General features: G+C 42.7%; 1 protein-coding gene across 1 annotated transcript; it reads left to right on the top strand.

Annotated features, from left to right (window-relative positions):
- Positions 1-344: 344 nt before the first annotated feature.
- On the top strand, positions 345-19,753 carry LOC143769829 (glutathione S-transferase kappa 1-like). The gene is made up of 8 exons (XM_077258760.1): positions 345-501; positions 1,987-2,068; positions 6,858-6,986; positions 7,817-7,917; positions 9,219-9,254; positions 10,660-10,776; positions 15,707-15,800; positions 19,535-19,753. The coding sequence occupies exons 1-8, from the start codon at positions 433-435 to the stop codon at positions 19,576-19,578; spliced, it is 672 nt and encodes a 223-aa protein (XP_077114875.1). The 5' UTR covers positions 345-432; the 3' UTR covers positions 19,579-19,753.
- The last annotated feature ends 284 nt before the right edge of the window (positions 19,754-20,037 follow it).

The raw sequence follows: 20,037 nt of genomic DNA, 5'->3' as shown, positions 1-20,037 counted from the left end.
CATCGACACTGTTCTTAGCGGCAGCAGGTGTCGGATTATGGGGGTAAGAGTCCCAAAAGCCACCACCTGCTGTCATCGTTCAGACTTTAATATAACGCTCATCATTCTCCTCTGTTCATGGAGTGGCAGCGTTATTCCGATGCGTTTCGACATGGCCATGATTTCCCGAGGAAAAAAAAATATTGCACAATGTGTGTGATTTTATGCTTTTTCTTCTTTTGGTATAGCACCACAGAATCACTGCAACTTTAAAAATAAATAATAATAATAAATGTATTCTTGCTTTTTGATGATAAAAAATGCAATTATGAAAGTTGCCAGCAGATGGCAGCAAGAGCCTTTACTATTTGCAGGTTTCAGAAGGTCAGCCAAATACAAGAGGGAGGAATCTGATTTCTTCCCACAATGCTCCTTGCAGTGTAAGCAGCAGACATGTCTCAGAGGAAGGTGCTGGAGCTGTTCTACGATGTGGTCTCCCCCTATTCCTGGCTGGGCTTCGAGGTGAGAGGTTTTGTACTATTCTGTACATTGCACAGGTGCGTGACCGTCCCAGTGTTATGTTAGGCTTTGTCGCTTATAATCTGACGATTAACCTTTCTAATAATATCGCTTTATAGTGCGGTGATATTTATGTGCACTATTGATTTTGTGCATATTGTACCCGTCGACTTCCCTAGGAGCCTACAAAAAAATATGCGCAAAGAACCCAAAATTAGTAAAAGGTAAAGCTATAGAAAATAGCAAAAAAACTTTGTAAAAGCCGATTACAAAACTGAAGACCAGCAGGGGGCACCACAGGACAAGAAAGTGGCAGGAGGAAAATACAACACTCACATGACCTGATAACAATAAAGTTAATAAATATGTGTCAGAGTATCGGAGTGGACATAGCATTATATCTGGAACAATACGGTATGTAAGATAAATCAAAATAAATGCGAGTTCTAAATCATTAAGACATTGTGCCAATCTGTAATGACACTGCCAGAAAACCCAAGGGAATTCAGTACAGCCAATACACTTAAAGGGGTTGTTGGGGACTTTAACATTGATGGCTGATCCTTAGGATAGGTTGTCAATATCTGATTGGTGGAGGTGCGAGATCCGGCACCTCTGCTGATCAGCTGTGCCCAGTGTCGTCAGCCGGAGCAGCCACATTTGCGGAGCTGCTTAGCTCAGTCGACTGTATAATGGTCGCGGCCAGGTACCGCACATCCTCCCTGATTCAGATTAATAGGGGCCGGATGTGCAGTCCCCGTCCACGGCCACTTTTCTGTTGTCAGAGGTTTGCTGTTCAGCTCCGCAGCTGTGGCTGTTCCGAACGCCAACGACTGCGGGAACATCTGATCAGCAGAGGCGCCGAATCTCGCACCTCCACCAGTCAGACATTGACGACCTTTTCTAAGGATCAATGCTAAAGTCCCAGACATCCCCTTTTAATTAAGAAAAAAAGTGAAATCTGAATGAGTTAAACATTATCTCCTGCCGATGTGGTGCCAGGCCTCGCAACATGTTTTGGCGCAATCCCGTCGTCTGAAATGGAATTTGACCTTTCAGAACGACCAAGACCCTATGTGACCTCAAAACCAACAAAAGAATGCAACCACATTATTTTACTACTTTATTTGTCTTTTTCCACTTTAAAAGATTGTTGGGGGGGGGGGGGGGTTTATTGTTTTTTCTTTTTTTTTTTTTTTCAATGGATTTGTATAGATTATGGGAGACATTAAAGGTGGAAAAAGTTCTGTAAATATTCTTCTTGGTATGATTTGTTTTGTATAGCAAAAATCTGGCATTTTGACAGGTGTGTAAACGTTTTATATCCACTGTATACACAGATCCCACTGGTAAGATCCGTTTTTACCTTTCATTATTGGTATATGACGTTCACCATCATATCTGGCCTATGATACATGACGTGGCCGCTCCAGGACTAGGAGTTAACACTTCTGTTCTAAATTCTGTTTTTTTATTTTTACGTTTCAGATACTTTTACGATATAAGAACATATGGAACGTAGACATTCATTTATGCCCTGGGTACCTTGCAGGCGTAATGAATACAACTGGTACGTAACACTAGAAAGTGCAGCAAGAACGGCAGCTTGTTCCTACTAACATAAATGACTGGGAAGACCTGTAAGTATCAAGCTGATCCGTACCTGCAATGTATGGTGGGCCCGAAGGTCCTAAGGATTGGCCATCAATGTTCCAGGCTTTCTCCACAAGTGTCATAGACTTTGGATGGCGTGCCACAGCTGATGCGCAACTTCTGCTTAAATGGGTATTTCCATCTCCATCTTCCTATCCCAGTATGTAGTCTGTATAATAATAATATTAAAAAATGCCTCCAAATAGAAATGTAGAATAGTTTTTCTGATTTGCTATGTCTCTTTTCCCATGTACAGGGAATTGCAGGACCTTAGGAATCCATGGTTACGACCACTCATATAGTGACAGCTAGTTGCTAGTGGTCGTAACCATGGATACCCAAGGTCCTGCAATGCCTGCACATGAGGTAAGAGAAATAGCAAATCAGAAAAACTGTACTACACTTCTAATTGGAGGTGTTTGCTAATATTATTATTATTACATCTACTACATATTAGTATAGGATCTTTGCTATTGGAATCCCTCTTTAATTCAAACAGACAACTTGATCAGTGGTGGTCACCAGCAATCAGATACCCAAGTAGTAGTTTTAGGACTATCCCTTTATCCATACCTCCCAACTTTAGGGTAAGGGAAAGAGGGACAAAGTCAGCGGCGCGCTACGCGTGCCGCGGCAAATTTTAGGCCACACCCATTTCACAACTAGCCACGCCCCAACCACACCCATTTAGCACTTCTGATCACAATGTTTCGTTAACAATAATTATGAACAAAAAAATATGGCCACACACGACGCTCCATACTGTACAATGGCCATTGGCCACATTATGCTCCATACTGTATAATGGCCCCACATGATGCTGCGTACAGTATACTTGCCCCACGTGATGGTCCATACAGTATAATGGCGCCACATGATGCTTTGTACAGTATAATGGCCCCACACGATGCTGGGTATAGTATAATGGCCACACAATGCTGGGTGCAGTATAATGGCCCCACACAATGCTGGGTGCAGTATAATGGCCACACATGGTTACCCCACCCCCATCATTGCCTTCTCCATCAGTACACACAAACACCTTTCACCGCGCTCCCTCGCAGCAGCCGGCAGCTTCCACTCCCACGGCGCTGAATGGTGTCATCCAGCTGCGCCGCTGACTGCTGTATCCAGCATTACAGCTCAGTCCCCATAGAATGTAATACAGCACAGCCCCATAGAATATAATGCTGCACAGCCCCCATAGAATGTAACGCAGGCAGGTGGCAGCCCCCATAGAATGTAACGCAGGCAGGTGGCAGCCCCCATAGAATGTAACGCAGGCAGGTGGCAGCCCCCATAGAATGTAAGGGGTGCTGCACCAGGTTGGTGGAGAATCCGATGGATGGGTACCAGGGGGAGAGTGGGAGCGGGGTGCGCGCACCATGGGGAGACAAAGTTTAGTTTGTCAGTCCTCCTATGCTGTCAGAGTCTCTGCTGTAACCGCAGCAGGGCAGCGCTGCATGGAGAGGGGGAGAGACACATACATTCACTTACAGTCTGGAGATCCGCTCGCTGCTCCCGCGGTCACACAGACACGGAGTGTCTCACAACTCTGCCCCCGTGCCAGAAACCAGTCCGGGTGCTGCCGCTCTGTCCTCAGAGTCCGCCCACGTCTATAGTTGAGGAGGAAGCCGGAGGCGGGCGGTGAGGCAACTCAAGGGGGCGTGGCTACAACGCAGTCCCAGGGAACGGAACGAACAGCGGGTACTAATCGGGCTCTCTCTACGTCCCGGAAGTGGGCGGGGCTTCACCGGCGGCCGCAAATTCGGGATTTTAAATGCCCGAAGCGGGACAGCGGGACCCCGGTGCCAAAGCGGGACTGTCACGCTGAAATCGGGACGGTTGGGAGGTATGCTTTATCTATAGACGTGTTTAGTAAATTTTTCTTTTTCATGATCAGCAGATCTGTAGTACAACAGACATGTTTTGTTTGATTTGCTCATCTCTAAAAAAAACAAAAAAAATGTGCAGGATCTGGGTCCGGCAGTCACATCAGTATTCTATGGCTGCCGGACTGCAGCCCTGAGATCGGCCTCTTAACTGCTGGAATCCACGGCATCTCTTCTAATCAGTAGATGTCACACCATAGCGATATTGTTGTGCTGTGCCTACAAGTCTGAGGAGTCACTGGGGGTCAGCATTTAGGAGGCGAGTCGCACGGCTTCTGTCCGGCGGCCTCGGACCACTGACGTATCCACTGGGCGAGGGTCCTGCGAATGATTATCTGCCACCTGATCTGACAGTTCACATCTGTAAGCCCAAGGTCGGCAAGATGGAAGGGAATAAATGGGTAAATTACATTACAGGTGTCTCTTAATAGTCTTGTGCAAACAGCGGAAGAGAACAGGGTCTGTAGTTCTTCCTATTGGAGGCCGCAAATCTATAAGTCACCGTCAACCCTTGTAAGAGCCTTAACAAATGACTTAAGACATGCAACGAATCCTAATGTTCTCCAAAACGGAAAAAATAAAAAAGAACATGCGAGCACAACTTAGAGTACAGGTTACCCTACAGCAGGACTTCTCATGAGACATATGAAGGGGATGTAGGAGTCTCAACAACTGGTCAAAAGAAATGCTAAAAGTAAAAATACTCCTCAAGTTACATTTTACTTATCTCCTGAACTCGGTGTAACATTAAAATATTAGTTCATAATTGCTCAATAATGTTGTAGCCATAATAGAGCCTGTGCAATTTATAATCAGTAACTATACCTTAGGTCAGTATTGACTTATGGGATTGCTACTTGCATGAGTAAGAGGCCATTTGTGCTTCCTCTATGAAGAGACTCTTTGCATATTTTATTTCCCAGGGAGCATTGCCTGGTTTATAAGTCACCCTACGCCAGCTCAGTGGTCTCATTAAAGGGAATGTGTCACCAGATTTTTTTTTTCTACCTAATCGGAGAACAGCATAACATAAAGACAGAGACCCTGATTCCAGCGATGTGTCACTTACTGGGCTACGTAGTGTAGTGTTGAGATCTCCTGCTGATAAAGCAGTGATTTTACCACTAGAGGGCTAGTAAATCTGCTGCCAAGTAGTCCTCCATATTCATGAGCTCTGCATAACCCCGGCACCAACACTTGATTGGCAGATTTCTGCCTATGCACAGTGTACACAGCTGACAATTGGTGGTGTGGGTGGGGTTATACAGAGCTCAGAAAAACAATGCTATTATCAAAATGATTGCAAGGAGCTCGGTAAGTGATACATTGCTGGAATCCGGGTCTCTGCCCCTATATTATGCTGCTGTCAAAAAACCTATGACAGATTCCCTCTAAGCAAAATGTACCCATAAGTTCCTTTGTAACAGTCATATCATTACCGTATTACTATAAGACTCACTTTTTTACTCCAAAAATGTGGAGGAAAATGGGGGGGTGCATCTTATTGTCTGGATATACCTGCTGTCGCTGTGGATTTGGAGGTGGCGGAGTGGCAGCGGCAGAGCAGCGAGTCACAGGAGGCAGGAGATGGCGGCTGCTGCTGCTAACTCCTGTGCCCGCTGCTAAAGAGAAATAATTAATCACCGCATTCCATGCCCATGGGAGTGGAAAGCAGTGAATATTCATTTCTTTTTAATAGCAGACACGTTGTTCGCTGCAGCCACCGACTTCCTGTAGTTGCCGGTCGCTCGCTTGTGCCTGCTACTTAACGCAATGAATATTTACTGCTCTCCACTCCGATAAGCGTGGAATGCAGTGAATATCCATTCACACCCGGAGCTACAGGAAGCTGCAATGAATATTCCACACGCACAGTCCCGACGTGGAGAGCAGTGAGTATTCCGATAGCTGTCCTCGGCTTGTAAGCAGCACATGACTTCACTGCCATGGGCTGCTTACAAGCATAAAGCAACTTCTGGCATCGGAACAAGACATTGCGAGGGAGTTCAGGACGGCAAGTATAATGGTTTGGGTTTTTTTATGTTTTTCGGATGGGAGCCAATCATACCAGGACGGAGATGGGGGCCATGCATACCTGGCTAGGGATGAAGCGGCCATGCATACCAGGATAGGGATGAGGTGGCCATGCATACCAGGATAGGGATGAGGGGGATCATGCCTACCAGGCTAAGGATAAGGGGGCCATGCCTACCAAGATAGGGATGAGGGGGATCATGCCTACCAGGCTAAGGGAGACATGCATACCAGGATAGGGATGAGGAGACTATGCAGTCCAGGATAGGGATGAGGCGACCATGCATACCAGGATAGGGATAAGGAGGCTATGCCTACAAGGATAGGGATGAAGAGTATGCCCACCATGCTAAGGATAAGGGAGACATGCATACCAATATAGGGATGAGGGGCTCATGCATACAAAAATTGGGATGGGGAGGCTATGCATACCAGGGTAGGGATGAGGAGGCTGTGCAAACCAGAATCGGGATGAGGGGACGGACCATATATACCAGAATAGGGGATAATATTAGTACAGAACTGAACACATTTTTTGCTTCAATTTTTTTTCTTATTTTCTCCTCTAAAACCTAGCTGCGTCTTCTGGTCCGGTTGTCTTACAGTCAGAAAATTACGATAATTTCTGTAAGGTGATTACATGCGCATACTGGTGCCGAGTTGCTGCATAGTTCAGATTTATCTTGGAATTGAAATACACTCCAAAATGTGTCAATTTCACAATATAACAGATCCAATAATGTTACAGTATCAGAAATGACCCTGATTTATTATCCATAGGTAACTCGCCCCCTGCCATGGTTCCAAAGAGAGGCGCCTACATGGGAAGGGACCTGAGAAGGCTGAATGAGTTTTATCAGGTTCCTTTACGAAGACCAAGTGATGTCTTTGACGTTATGTTTAATAAAGGTTAGTATTTGCTCTGCCAGAGAAGTAATAGGAAGGTTCGATGGCCGTGTGGTGCAAAATATGGACTTCAAATCCACCATTTATACATATACCGTACTTATACCCTATGTATCATGTAACCCTCACCTTTCCTGGGTGAGGAATGTTATAAGTTTGGTGGGCAGGAGCATGTGAACCCTATACACACCTAAGCATTTTTGCAGATCAAGGCCCCCTTCTTGGCAGCGATCGTCCCTAATAGCAGTGGCCTCTTTCAGCAGGATAATGCTTTTACCAGTAAAACACAAAACAAAGACCCACCTACTATATACGTAAGCTTTATTGAACCAATAATTACAAAGGAGGGGCTTTTAGAAGCAGTTAACGATGTTAGAAGTAGGGGTTCTGGCCCTAATTATGGCCTAGTGATTATCCTAGAAGAAGAAAACGCCACCACTTCTTTTCTTTACAGGGTTTATTAGGGGCAATGAGAGTAAGCAGTGTTTGAGCTTGGGCGCCACTTCACCTTTTTGGGTGCCAACCTCCGTGGCAAGGTAGGGCAACCACTAGGCCGCAATAAAGGCCAGTAATTACTCACATTGTTAGCTCCCCCCTGTTTTTGGGTCATTATAAAAGCCTTTTTTAATTATTGGTTCAATAAAGCTTAAGTGTATAGTAGGTGGGTCTTTTTTTTGTTTTTGGGCCTGCTAAGGGTTATTGTTTTCTTGTGTGTGTTTATTGCCTTTACCACTCTGCTCATGAATGCTTTGGGGAACCTGGCAAAGAGCAAAAGAATAAATATTAATCCGTTTTTGCACAGCTCAGGTCTTTGAATTCTTTGGACTTTACAGGGAGCCTTTCAGCCATGCGGTTTGTGACTACTGTTCAGATGTCACGTCCAGAGTTCCTCGAGGAGGTCTCCAGGAATTTGTGGCTGCGCATCTGGTCTGAGGTTGGTGTTATTACTTTTTGTGCTATAATATTAATAATATATAAAAATATTAATAATATATATAAAATTAGTTGCTGATTACTTTACTTTTTGTTCCATTATATTACTTATTAAAGGATAAGAACACAAATCGAGTTATTTATTCTTCTACTGTGGGGTAAAGTACATTTACAGTTTCTGCATCAGGATATTTTTCTACATTGTAGTGTAGTTGATTTAGGTTAGATAGTGATTCATCTGTATCAACTACACGCCTCAATATTAAAATTGCAACACCAAGAAGGAACTAATGAAATCACAGGATCGATAGACATGTCCCTGATATGCAAATTATGAAAAATTGTAATTGTTGATCTAAACATGCTACCATGTCTGGCAGTGTCTCTGGACTTGTGTCCCATTGAGCACATCTGGAATGTCATTGGTCAACAATTACACAGGGACCTGCCAGCAGCGGATCTTGATGATTTGCCCAAGTGACAGAACAATCCTTAGACAACCAATAATAACCTAATTGATGGCAGCCAAGGCTTGTAAGGGCTGGGATTTCTGCACATGGCACTGATACTCCATATTGCATTAATCGAGATGTTTTGAAAAATTTGTTTTCATTTTTTTTCATCATTTGCATATCAATCCTGTGATTTCCAGAATCCAACTCCTTTACCTTCTTAGAGTGCAGTTTCATTGTTGAAGAGTCTATTGAAACTGGAAACAAGCTTTTAATGAGTCAAATTTTGCAATGCATTATGATTTTCTGCCTTGTTAAAAACATTTTTTTTTTTTTAGAATTTTTAAATCTTTGAATTGTCTGAAAAGAAAGCATCTGTCTGTAATCCATTTGCATGCATTCAGTTTTCTTAAAGGGGTTGTCCATTCTAAAACTACAAGATTGCAGCCACTCTTTGACAGCAGGCTCACGAATCCTCACATCGCGTGCACTGCACACTGGGAATTCTCCGGTGTCATCTCCAGGAACAGCGGTCATGTTCCCCCCCCAAGATAAGCGATATGCACATATTGTGACTAGACTGTTTCCGCCTTGTTCAATGCAAGTGTACTGAGCGAAGCTTCCACATTTAGTCAGAATGTGGCCGGAAGATGGCATAGCGCATACTTGGAGTCACATGACTACTGTTCCTGGCGCTGACACTGGAGAATCCTAATAGGGCGCAGTACACACGATGTGAGGATTCACAAGTCTGCAGAAATTGAAGATTAAGGTCGGACGACCATTTTAATATTCTGGTCTCTTATGAATTGTTTGATCTCTCTTTTTCATCTGTGATTTCATCTTCCAGGACAAAGACATTACAGAACCAGAGAGCATACTTCAGGTAAAAAAAAGAAACCTCACTGAAAGAGAAAAATCAGCCATACTTGCAATATTGCTGAGAGTCTCACCACTGAGAAACCCAGCAGTCATGAGAGTGGGGGTCCCAAAGTCCTCTGTGAATAAAACATTAGTGAGCATGCTCATCCACCATCTCTGGTGGGAAGTGAAAGGAGCAGTGGGTCCCACAGTGCGCCCTATTTCTCCATTCAAATAGGAGTGTTCCTGTCCTTTGTTATTGGGATCAGTCGTAGTTTTACATTTGTTGCATCTCCTTTCCCGTGGACAGGTGATAAATGTTTATGGGATAATTGCTTTAAAAAAAAACGTATCCTGAAGGCTTTCTGACATGTAGAGGTGCACTGAGCGCCCGCAAATATGTTTGAAGATTTTTATGGCATACAGTGGCATACATGTTAGGACTGAAGTTGAAATCTAGTTGTTTAATTGAATATCTTTCTTAGTATCTTGCAGCATGGGCGCTGTGATGCATCAGGCTGTGCATTGTCGCTGTGGCAATGGTCGGCACACAGCTCCACTCCATTAGGGTGATAGGGACCCACTAAGAGGTTCACCTCGAAGTGGCAGTGGGCTTCATACCGTCTGATTAGAATGTTAAACCAAGAACCTCATATGTTCAGTTACATACTGTATATATTTTTGCCTCGCGGCATTAGATCAATGTATGATTTTTGGAGGTGCGGTTCATGCTCCTTTTTTTTTTTTTTTTTTTTTTTGGTGATTCTCAGGCAAATTGTGCACACTGCGATTCCAATCGGACATGTTCACAGCCCCATAGAATAACATGGGGACGAGTACTATCTGTCAAAACTATGGATAGCACTCTTCTGATTCATATGGTCATGTACACGAACGCTTAATTGGCCATCAATAGTATAGAAGACCTTGCACCGAATATTTCTTGTTGAACTGGATGCACATTGTAATAAACGCTGCAGAGCAGAATAGAACATTTTTGGTTTGTTTTCATTTGGCATCTGCATTGCGGAGATATTAGTGATCAAAGTATTTGGCACCAAAACTGTTACTTTTTTAAGTGGGCGTTACCAGAGAGATTTCACTGGGGGCGTGTACTTTTTCCTCTTTTTGATGCTGACCAATCATAAGCAGTGGAGAGAAGAGTATACTTCCACAAAAGCAGTGACAATCTGTCTGCTCTCCTCTCTGCAGAGTGATGACACATGGTAGAGCAAAGCTGTGAAAGGTCATCTTTAACTTAATAACCCCTTTTCACATCTACATGGCTGATGTATTTCATATTCATACCTTTAAGTGACCATCTAGTCTGGTTTTTGGTCAGTCATATCGGACCCTTTGACTACCCAAACTACAGTATAGACTCTTTCATAATAAGAATATTCATAATTTTTGTTTCTAACCTTGTGTAGGCTGCTAAGAAAGCTGGGATGCCCGAAGACCTAGCTAAAAAATTACTGGCCACAATCACTTCACCGGAAGTCAAGAACAAGCTCAAGGAAACAACTGAAAAAGCTTTGGCATATGGGGTAAGTAGAATAATAAGAGTCATCAGTGGTGTTCTCTCCCTTTTCCCTCTGGGAACCACATTCGTGTCTCTCGCTGCATTCTCAGATAAATTGATATACCATAAATTCCCAGATATGACAAGCCCTTTAACACATTCATGACCTTAGACGTATCCATTTGTCATGGAAGGGAAGGACTTCCAGACCTATGACGTATGGATACGTCATGGTGATTTTGCGCGCACAGAAGCTGTGCATGCGCAATTGCCGCCGAGTATTCAGCTAACATCGTAGCTGACACCCGGCTCTGACTGCCAGGAGCGGTGCCCACACCACTCCCGACAATTTAACCCCCTAAATGCTGCGATGGTTAACAAACGCAGTATTTAGAAGACATGGAGAGGAAGGGAGCTCCCTCTACGATCGGCGCTGCGGCAAATATATCGCGAGGGCCAAATAATTGCCATGGTGAACCAAAGTTCTCATGACAACATCGGGGTAACCAGGCTCTAGCAAGCTTGTTAGATCATCATCAAAGCATGGTGTAAGAAGATTGTGTGAGAGCAGACTGACAGATTAGAAAGCATTGCAATGCTAGTGGATAGCAATGCTGTATACCAGTAATCAGACTGCTAAAAGTGAAAGTCCCATAGAGGGACTGAGTTATAAAGTAAAAAAATGAACACTTTTTTTTTTTAAATCACTATAAATATAATATAATTTTTTTATACACATACATACATAAATTGTGCCCACAAATAGGTATTTTTATGTAATAGAACTTTTATATATATATATATATATATATATATATATATATATATATATATATATATATATATATATATATATATATATATATATAATATACATTTGGTATTTCGGAACAAACCTCCCTATAAAACTGTCAAACTAGTTAACCTCCTCAATGAACACTGGAAAAAAAAAAAAGGGGGGGGGGGGGGGGACAAAAAAAGATTTTTCATCATACCACCGAACAAAAAGTTGGAATCAAAGACGATCAAAAAGACAAATATAAATAGCAATGGTATCTCTGAAAACGTCTTCTTGTTCCACAAAAAACAAGCCGCCATACAGCTCCATCAGTAGAAAAATAAAAAAGTTATAGCTCTCAGAATAATGCGATGTAAAAATAATTATTTTTCTTGTGTAAAAGCGCCAAAACATAAAATTTTTTTATGAACTATGGCATCGCTATAATCGTACTGTCCCAAGAAATAAAGCTACCTTATCCTTATCAATTTTACAACACATGGAACAGCATGAAAAAAATCCTGAATTGCTGTTTTTTTTGTATGTGACCGAAAAAGTGGTACCAATAAAAACGTCAAATAGTCGAGCAAAAAGCAAGCCCTCATATGACTGTCGGCAGAAATATAGAATCCTCTCAAAATATGGTGATGCAAAAACTTGTTTTTGCAATAAAAAGTGTCTTTTAGTGCAGCTAAAAAGAAAAAAACCTATATAAATCTGCTATAGCTGTTATCGCACCGACCCGAAGAATAAAGTCGACCGATCACTAATACCTCACAAAGAAAGTCGTAAAGAATAAACCAATTCTTCACCTGTTTTGATTTGTTCATTCTGCCTCCCAAAGATCGCAGTAAAGCTCGGCACAGATTTATCCTGCGCTCTACACTGAGCGCTTACACCGGGGTTTTCGTGTAAAAGTGTAAAATACGTAATTCAGACAGAATCCCCGAAGGAAGATTCCCTAAAATGAGGCAGCTGGAGGCACTGTAGACGCCATCTGGCTTATGATCCGCCAGTGTTCATCTTTTTAGGCGTGCATAAAAACACGGTTGACCACAGTTTTGTACATCTCTGAAAAGAAGGACACTGCTGAACAAAGGCCAGATGGAGTCCAGAATAACTCTGCTGCCTCATTACAGTAAATGGATCCCTCGGGGTTTCATCTGAAACAAGTCACTCAGAGATTTACATAGGAAATCCTAAAGTAAGTGCTTAGCATACAGCGCCGGATAAATGTGATCCCAAATGTAAAATGTTCCCACCAAAAGCTCCAATTCAATCTATAAAAAAGGAAAGCCCACAAAGGTCCATCATCTTTTAATGGAAATATAGGGGGCATCCATGTTATGTAGCGCAAAGGATCTGGGCAAGTAAAATGGCTCCTCGCTTCCAAAAAGAAATTCTGCGCTCACAAATCCAAATGCCCCCCTCCCTTCTGAGCCCCAGTGTGCCTAAACCACATTTAGCACCCACATGCTTGACATTTCATTAGCTTCCAGAGCTTGCCTAATTTATGGGTCCATGTCTCCAGAAGCACGAGCTGAGCATAACGTACTGGTCACTACAGCGTAATGGTCACTACAGCGTATTGGTCACTACAATGGCAAATTTTAAATTTTCACTCAAAAACATCCACTGCTGCTTGTTTCTGGAAAACACCCATGGAGTCAAAATCGTCACTACTCACGTACCGTAGATAAATTCCCAAAGTGGTATAATTTCCAAAATTGGGTCACTTGAGGGTGGGATTCTGCTCTTCTAGCATGTAGGGGTTCTCTATATGGAGTCCACAAACTAGTGTAGGAAAATCTGTTCTCCAAGAGTCAAATAACACTCGGTCCCTCCCGAGTCTCGCCATACGGCTAAGCAATACTCTACAGCCACATATGAAGTATTTCCACATTCAGCAGAAATTGTGTGACAAATTTTGGTACCATTTTTACCCTTTTCCACCATGTGAAAATGTAAAATCTGGGGCATTTTTGTTGTAAAAATGTATTTATCGTTTCTGCAATGTCAAATGGCATAACAGTCTGTGACACACATGTGCTGTCAATATGATTACTGCACCCCTAGATGAATTAATTGAGAAGTGTAGTTTGTAAAATGGGGTCACTTATGGAGGGTTCTGCTGTTCTGGCACCTCAGGGGTTCTCCCAATGGGTCATGGTACCCACCAACCATAACAGTAAAATCTGCACTATAATATGGCGCTCCTTCCCTTTGCACTGCGCTTGAAAAGTAGTTTTTGACCATATTTGGGGTATCTGTGTACTTAGGAGAAATTGCACAACAGATTTGGGGTCCAAATCTTTGTGAAAATGAAAAAAAAAACCAATATTTTTTTTTTTATTTTCACAGTTCAACATAAAATTCTAAGAAGCACCTGGGGGTTCAAGGTGCTCACCACAAGTCTAGATAAATTTCTTGAGGGCTCTAGTTTCTAAAATAGGGTCACTTTCTTGGGAGTTTCCATTATTTAGGCACATTAGGTGCGCTATAAACACGACATGGCATCCGCTAATGATTCCAGACAATTTTGAGCTTCAAAAGTCAAATTACACTCCTTCGTGTTCAAGCCCAGCTGTGCGCCCAAACAGTAGGTTTTGTCCACATATGGGGAATCCGCATACTCAGGAGAAATTGCACAACAATTTGTATGGGCCATTTTCTCCTGGAACCCTTGTGAAAATAAAAAAAAATTGAATCTAAATGAACATTTTTGTGGGAATTTTTATTTTATTTTATTTTCACTGCTCCATGTTAAGCACCTGAGGATTCAAAGTGTTCACCAGACATCCAGACAAATTCCTTGAGGGGTCTATTTTCCAAAATGGGGTGACTTCTGGGGGGCTTCCAATGTTTATGCACATCAAAGGCTCTCCAAACGCGAACTGGTGTCCACCAATGACGCCAGACAATTTTGCACTCCAAAATTCAAATGACTCTTCTTCCCTTTTGAGCCCTGCCGTGCACCCAGATTGTAGTTTTCCAACACATATGGGGTATCTCCTTTTATCCTTGTGAAAATGCTAAATTTTCAGCAAAAGTAAAATATTTGTGGAAAAAAAGTAAAATGTTAATTTTTTTCCTTCCACCACGTTGCTTGAGTTCCAGCCTTTGAAGGGTTAATACATTTTTATTTATTTTTTTTTATGTGCTTTTGAGTACCTTTGATGGGTGCAGTTTTTAGAATTGTCACTTCTGGAATTTTCTGTCATATCAGATTCTCAAAGTCACTTAAAATGCGATGTGTTCACAAAAAAAATGATTTAGTAATTTTTGTTGGAAAAATGAGAAATTGCTGATGAACTTTTAACCCTTCTGACGTACTAAAAAAAAAAGTTGGAAAATTGTGCTGATGGAAAGTAGTCATGTGGTGAATGTTATTTATTAACTATTTTGTGTTACATAACTCTCTGGTTTACGGCATAAAAATTTTCAGAAATAAACGCAAGTCATGTTGAACAGATTTTACCACTATCATGAAGTACAATGTGTCATGAAAAAAAACAAGCTGTCTCGGAATCGGTGGGATCCATTGAAGCGTTCCAGAGTTATTACCACATAAAGTGACAGTGGTCAGAACTGTATAATTTGGCCTGGTCAGGAAGATTTAGGCTATGTGCCCACGTTGCGGATTTCTGTGCGGATTTTTCTGCTCAGTTTTTGAAAAATCTGCAGTGCGTTTTACCTGCGGATTACCCGTGGATTAGCAGCATTTTTTGTGCGGATTTCACCTGCGATTTTACACCTGCGGATTCCTATTGAGGAGCAGGTGTAAAACGCTGTGGAATCCGCACAAAGATTTGACATGCTGCGGAAAATGAACCGCAGCGTTTCCGCGTGGAATTTTCCGCAGCATGGGCACTGCGGATTTGGTTTTCCATAGGTTTACATTGTACTGATGGAAAACTGCTGCGAATCCACAGCGGCCAATCCGCTGCGGATCCGCAGGCAAATCCGCAATGTGTGCACATACCCTAAAACAGCCTTGGAGGGTGAAAGGGTTACCGGTAATCTCTAAAAAACTTGCAAGAACATCTCAGAAAAAAAAAGCAACTCCCCTTCCATGGGGATTTTGAGCTTTTCTTGCCTTGGTGGTAATGAAGGGAAGACATTCCATCACTCTCTATCCTTGTTGATTTACTTAATTCTTTTTTCCGTTGCTGTGCAGGTTTTCGGAATGCCCTCCATAGTGGCTCATATAGATGGAAAGCCGGAGCTGTTTTTTGGATCTGATCGGTTTGAACTTTTAGCTCATCTGCTGGGTCAGTATAATCAGTACAGATAACATTTTGTAGTGAATGTGTAATTTAATTAAATATAATATACTGTACAGTTATGTGGGGCAATAGCTGACTGGTCTCTTGCATGTCTGATTATTGCACTTTTACTTAGTTTTTAATGATTACACATATAAAAATACAAAGTATGCACAAGTTCTTTCATTGTAAATAATATTCAAAAACGCTCTTGATTCACAGTTTGCATAAGAGCTTAAAAGGGTTATCCAGCACCTCTCTTAGGCCGGGGTGACACTTGCGAGTGCAATATGAGAAACTCGCGTGAGTCTCTCGCTTCAAAGCTGCATAGAAATACATGCAGCCGCACACTCCGGTCCCGAGTGCCAGCGGCAGTGCCGGGTATTGATGCGAGATTCTCGCATGCACTCGCAAGTGTCACCCCGGCCTTAAAGAAGCACTCCCATCAAAATTTTATTCGGTGTGACTGCATACTTATGAATTCCCCCAGAGCACACACTGTGCACTGCAAGGATTCTTCGGTTTGTAAGCTGGGACTGGAGGGTATGTATACTTAATAATTACCCCCAGTCGGTGGGTGCGGCCTCGCTCCATACACTTGTATGGAGTGAGACCAAGCCCACTGGCCGGCCGCGTGATATTATATAGCACTATCTACTCACAATTGCTGATTTTGCACCTTCTACCCTGTTAATTGTTCTCTTTTCCATTAGGTCAATGACATCACATGATTAAAAACTGGCTGTATAATGAAACAGGAAGCATCATTTCCCTGTACGAGTAATCATTAGAACTACAATCCTACGTTACTGCAAAGTCCTTGGCAGGGAGGGAGCAGAACAGCTGGGTCAGGATTTGAAGAAGGGAGGAAACTGAGCTGCCAGAGACTTTGCAGTGATGTAGCTTTGTAGTTCTAATGACAACTCATGCAGGGAAAAGAGGTTTCCTGTTTCTACATAGAGCTTAGGAGGATTCAGCTGGTCAGTTTTTAATCACTTGATGTCATAGACCTAATGGAAAATAGAAGAATAAGCTGTGTAGAAAGGAAAACCGTTGTAAGTACACAGTGCTACATAATATGATGGCTGCAATATATTAACCCCTTTCTGACCTCGGACGGGATAGTACGTCCGAGGTCAGAAGCCCCACTTTGATACAGGGCTCCGGCGGTTTGCCCGCATCAAAGCCGGGACATGTCAGCTGTTTTGAACAGCGATCTGTCCGCGCCTATTAACTAGTTAAATGCCGCTGTCAAACACAGACAGCGGCATTTAACCGGCGCTTCCGGCCGGGCAGCCGGAAATGAGCGCATCGCCGACCCCGTCACATGATCGGGGGTCAGCGATGCTTCTACACTGTAACCATAGAGGTCCTTGAGATCTCTATGGTTACTGATCCCGGATAGCTGTGAGCGCCACCCTGTGGTCGGCGCTCACAGCACACCTGCATTTCTGCTACATAGCAGCAAACATCAGATCGCTATGTAGCAGAGGCGATCGCGTTGTGCCTGCTTCTAGCCTCCCATGGAGGCTATAGAAGCATGGCAAAAGTAAAAAAAAAAAAAAAAAAAAGGGGGAAAAAAAATGTTAAAAAAAATATAAAAGTTTAAATCGCCCCCCTTTCGCCCCAATGAAAATAATTCAATAAAAAAAAAATCAAACCTACACATATTTGGTATCGCCACGTTCAGAATCGCCCGATCTATCAATAAGAAAAAAAGCATTAACCTCATCGCTAAACGGCGTAGCGAGAAAAAAATTTGAAACGCCAGAATTAAGTTTTTTTGGTCGCCGCGACATTGCATTAAAATGCAATAATGGGTGATCAAAAGAACGTATGTGCACCGAAATGCATTAAAAATGCCAGCTCGGCACGCAAAAAATAAGCCCTCAACCGACCCCAGATCATGAAAAATGGTGACGCTACGAGTATCGGAAAATGGCGCAATTTTTTTTTTCTTTAGCAAAGTTTGGAATTTTTTTTCACCACTTAGATAAAAAATAACCTAGTCATGTTAGGTGTCTATGAACTCGGACTGACCTGGAGAATCATAATGGCAGGTCAGTTTTAGCATTTAGTGAACCTAGCAAAAAAGCCAAACAAAAAACAAGTGTGGGACTGCACTTTTTTTTGCAATTTCACCGCACTTGGAATTTTTTTCCCGTTTTCACAAGTTCAAAAGTAGAACTCGTCCCGCAAAAAATAAGCCCTCACATGGCCAAATTGACGGAAAAATAAAGTTATGGCTCTGGGAAGGAGGGGAGCGAAAAACGAACACGGAAAAACAGAAAATCCCAAGGTCATGAAGGGGTTAAGAAGATAGAAACTTTGATGGTAGGAGAGCTTCTTTATAGGGAACCTGTCACCCCCAAAATCGATGATGAGGTAAGCTCACCGTCATCAGGGGCTTATCTACAGCATTCTGTAATGCTGTAGATAAGCCCCCGATGTTTCCTGAAAGGAGAAAAAGACGTTAGATTATACTCACCCAGGGGTGGTCCCGCTGCAGTCTGGGTCCGATGGGTGTCTCAGGTCCGGTACAGCGCCTCCCATCTTCATTCCATGACGTCCTCTTCTGGTCTTTACGCCGCGGCTGCGGTGCAGGCGTACTTTGCCCTGTTGAGGGCAGAGCAGAGTACTGCAGTGCGCAGGCGCCGGACCTCTCTGACCTGTCCCGGCGCCTGCGCACTGAAGTACTTTGCTCTGACCTCAACAGGGCAGATAAAGTACACCTGCACCGCAGCCGCGGCGTGAAGATCAGAAGAGGACGTCATGGAATGAAGATGGGAGGCGCTGTACCGAACCTGAGACACCCATCGCACCCAGACTGCAGCGGGACCGCCCCTGGGTGAGTATAATCTAACATCTTTTTCTCCTCTTTCAGGTAACATCGGGGGCTTATCTACAGCATTCCAGAATGCTGTAGATAAGCCCCTGATGACGGTGAGCTTACCTCATCATCGATTTTGGGGGTGACAGGTTCCCTTTAAAGAAGCTCTCCTACCATCAAAGTTTCTATCTTCTTAATCCCTTCATGACCTTGGGATTTTCTGTTTTTCCGTGTTCGTTTTTCGCTCCCCTCCTTCCCAGAGCCATAACTTTTTTATTTTTCCGTCAATTTGGCCATGTGAGGGCTTATTTTTTGCGGGACGATGACGGTGAGCTTACCTCCTCATTGATTTTGGGGGTTCCCTTTAAGCATTAATGTATGATTTATTATGATGGCAGATTAGAAGTGTCTGTTCCAACTACTTTTTCCAGTGGTCAAAAATGTCCCTTTTCCTAGCAGAGGACGCTTCAGGAAAATCTTTTTTTCTGATGGTTTTGTAATCTTGAAGTGTCTTTTGCTACCGTTTATTTGGATGTTTCCTAAGTGTTGTTTTTTTCCAGCATTTTTTACTCTAGCTTTTTTTCAGCTTTTTTCTTTCAGAATTTTACTGGATGCTCTTTTTTGGCGTTCAATTAAACAAGAAAGAAAGTGCTAGCTTCTTTGCGGCAAAAAAAAAAAAAACTGTAAAAGAAAAAACTTTCCGGCCATTTTTTAGCTGTTCTATTGACTTCAGCTGTAAAAATTTAAGTGTCTTCTTGACAGAAGACCCCTGAAGAATGTACATTTCTTCTTTTAAAGTTTAGCCTTTTTTGTGGCTCTTACTTTCCGCAAGAAAATGGTGGGAAAAGATGCAGTGTGAACACTCCCCAATACTGAAAACACTTTTCTTGTCTTCTGTCCTGTCTTTCAGGTGAAAAATGGCTGGGACCTGTGCCACAAAAATCAAGGCTTTGACAACCTTTGTCAGAAACAGAATACTGTAGCAGGAGCCACTAAGCAATCTCTTATTTAAACTATATTTAAGTTGGAGTCTCTTAGATGTGATGACAGTTCTGGGCCATTTTGGGCGAAGAACTGATAATTTTCACCGTTTCTGCCTTATTTAATAAATTCTGTCTAAATAATTGTAGTTAACACTCTAAGGTCACACTTTGCATTGTGCTGAGGTTTTGCTGCCATCGTTTTAGTTTTTTTTTTTCATAAAACAAGTGATTCTAATTAGAGATGGGTGAGCACGAACATTAAAGTTAAACATTCGTACCGAACACCTACTGTTCTGGCACAGACACCGAACATGGACTTCACCAGGAAGTCCGTGTAACTGTTCGGGTTCGGCCCCACGAACACCGAGTGTTTATTGCATGACAGCACGGCAAACACTGCTCCTTATCGGCAGTAAAATCATTACCGCCG

The sequence above is a fragment of the Ranitomeya variabilis genome, chromosome 4 (genome assembly GCF_051348905.1).
Source record: "Ranitomeya variabilis isolate aRanVar5 chromosome 4, aRanVar5.hap1, whole genome shotgun sequence".
In the NCBI taxonomy this organism is placed as follows: Eukaryota; Metazoa; Chordata; class Amphibia; order Anura; family Dendrobatidae; genus Ranitomeya; species Ranitomeya variabilis.
This window is presented reverse-complemented; position numbering and strand designations above follow the sequence as displayed.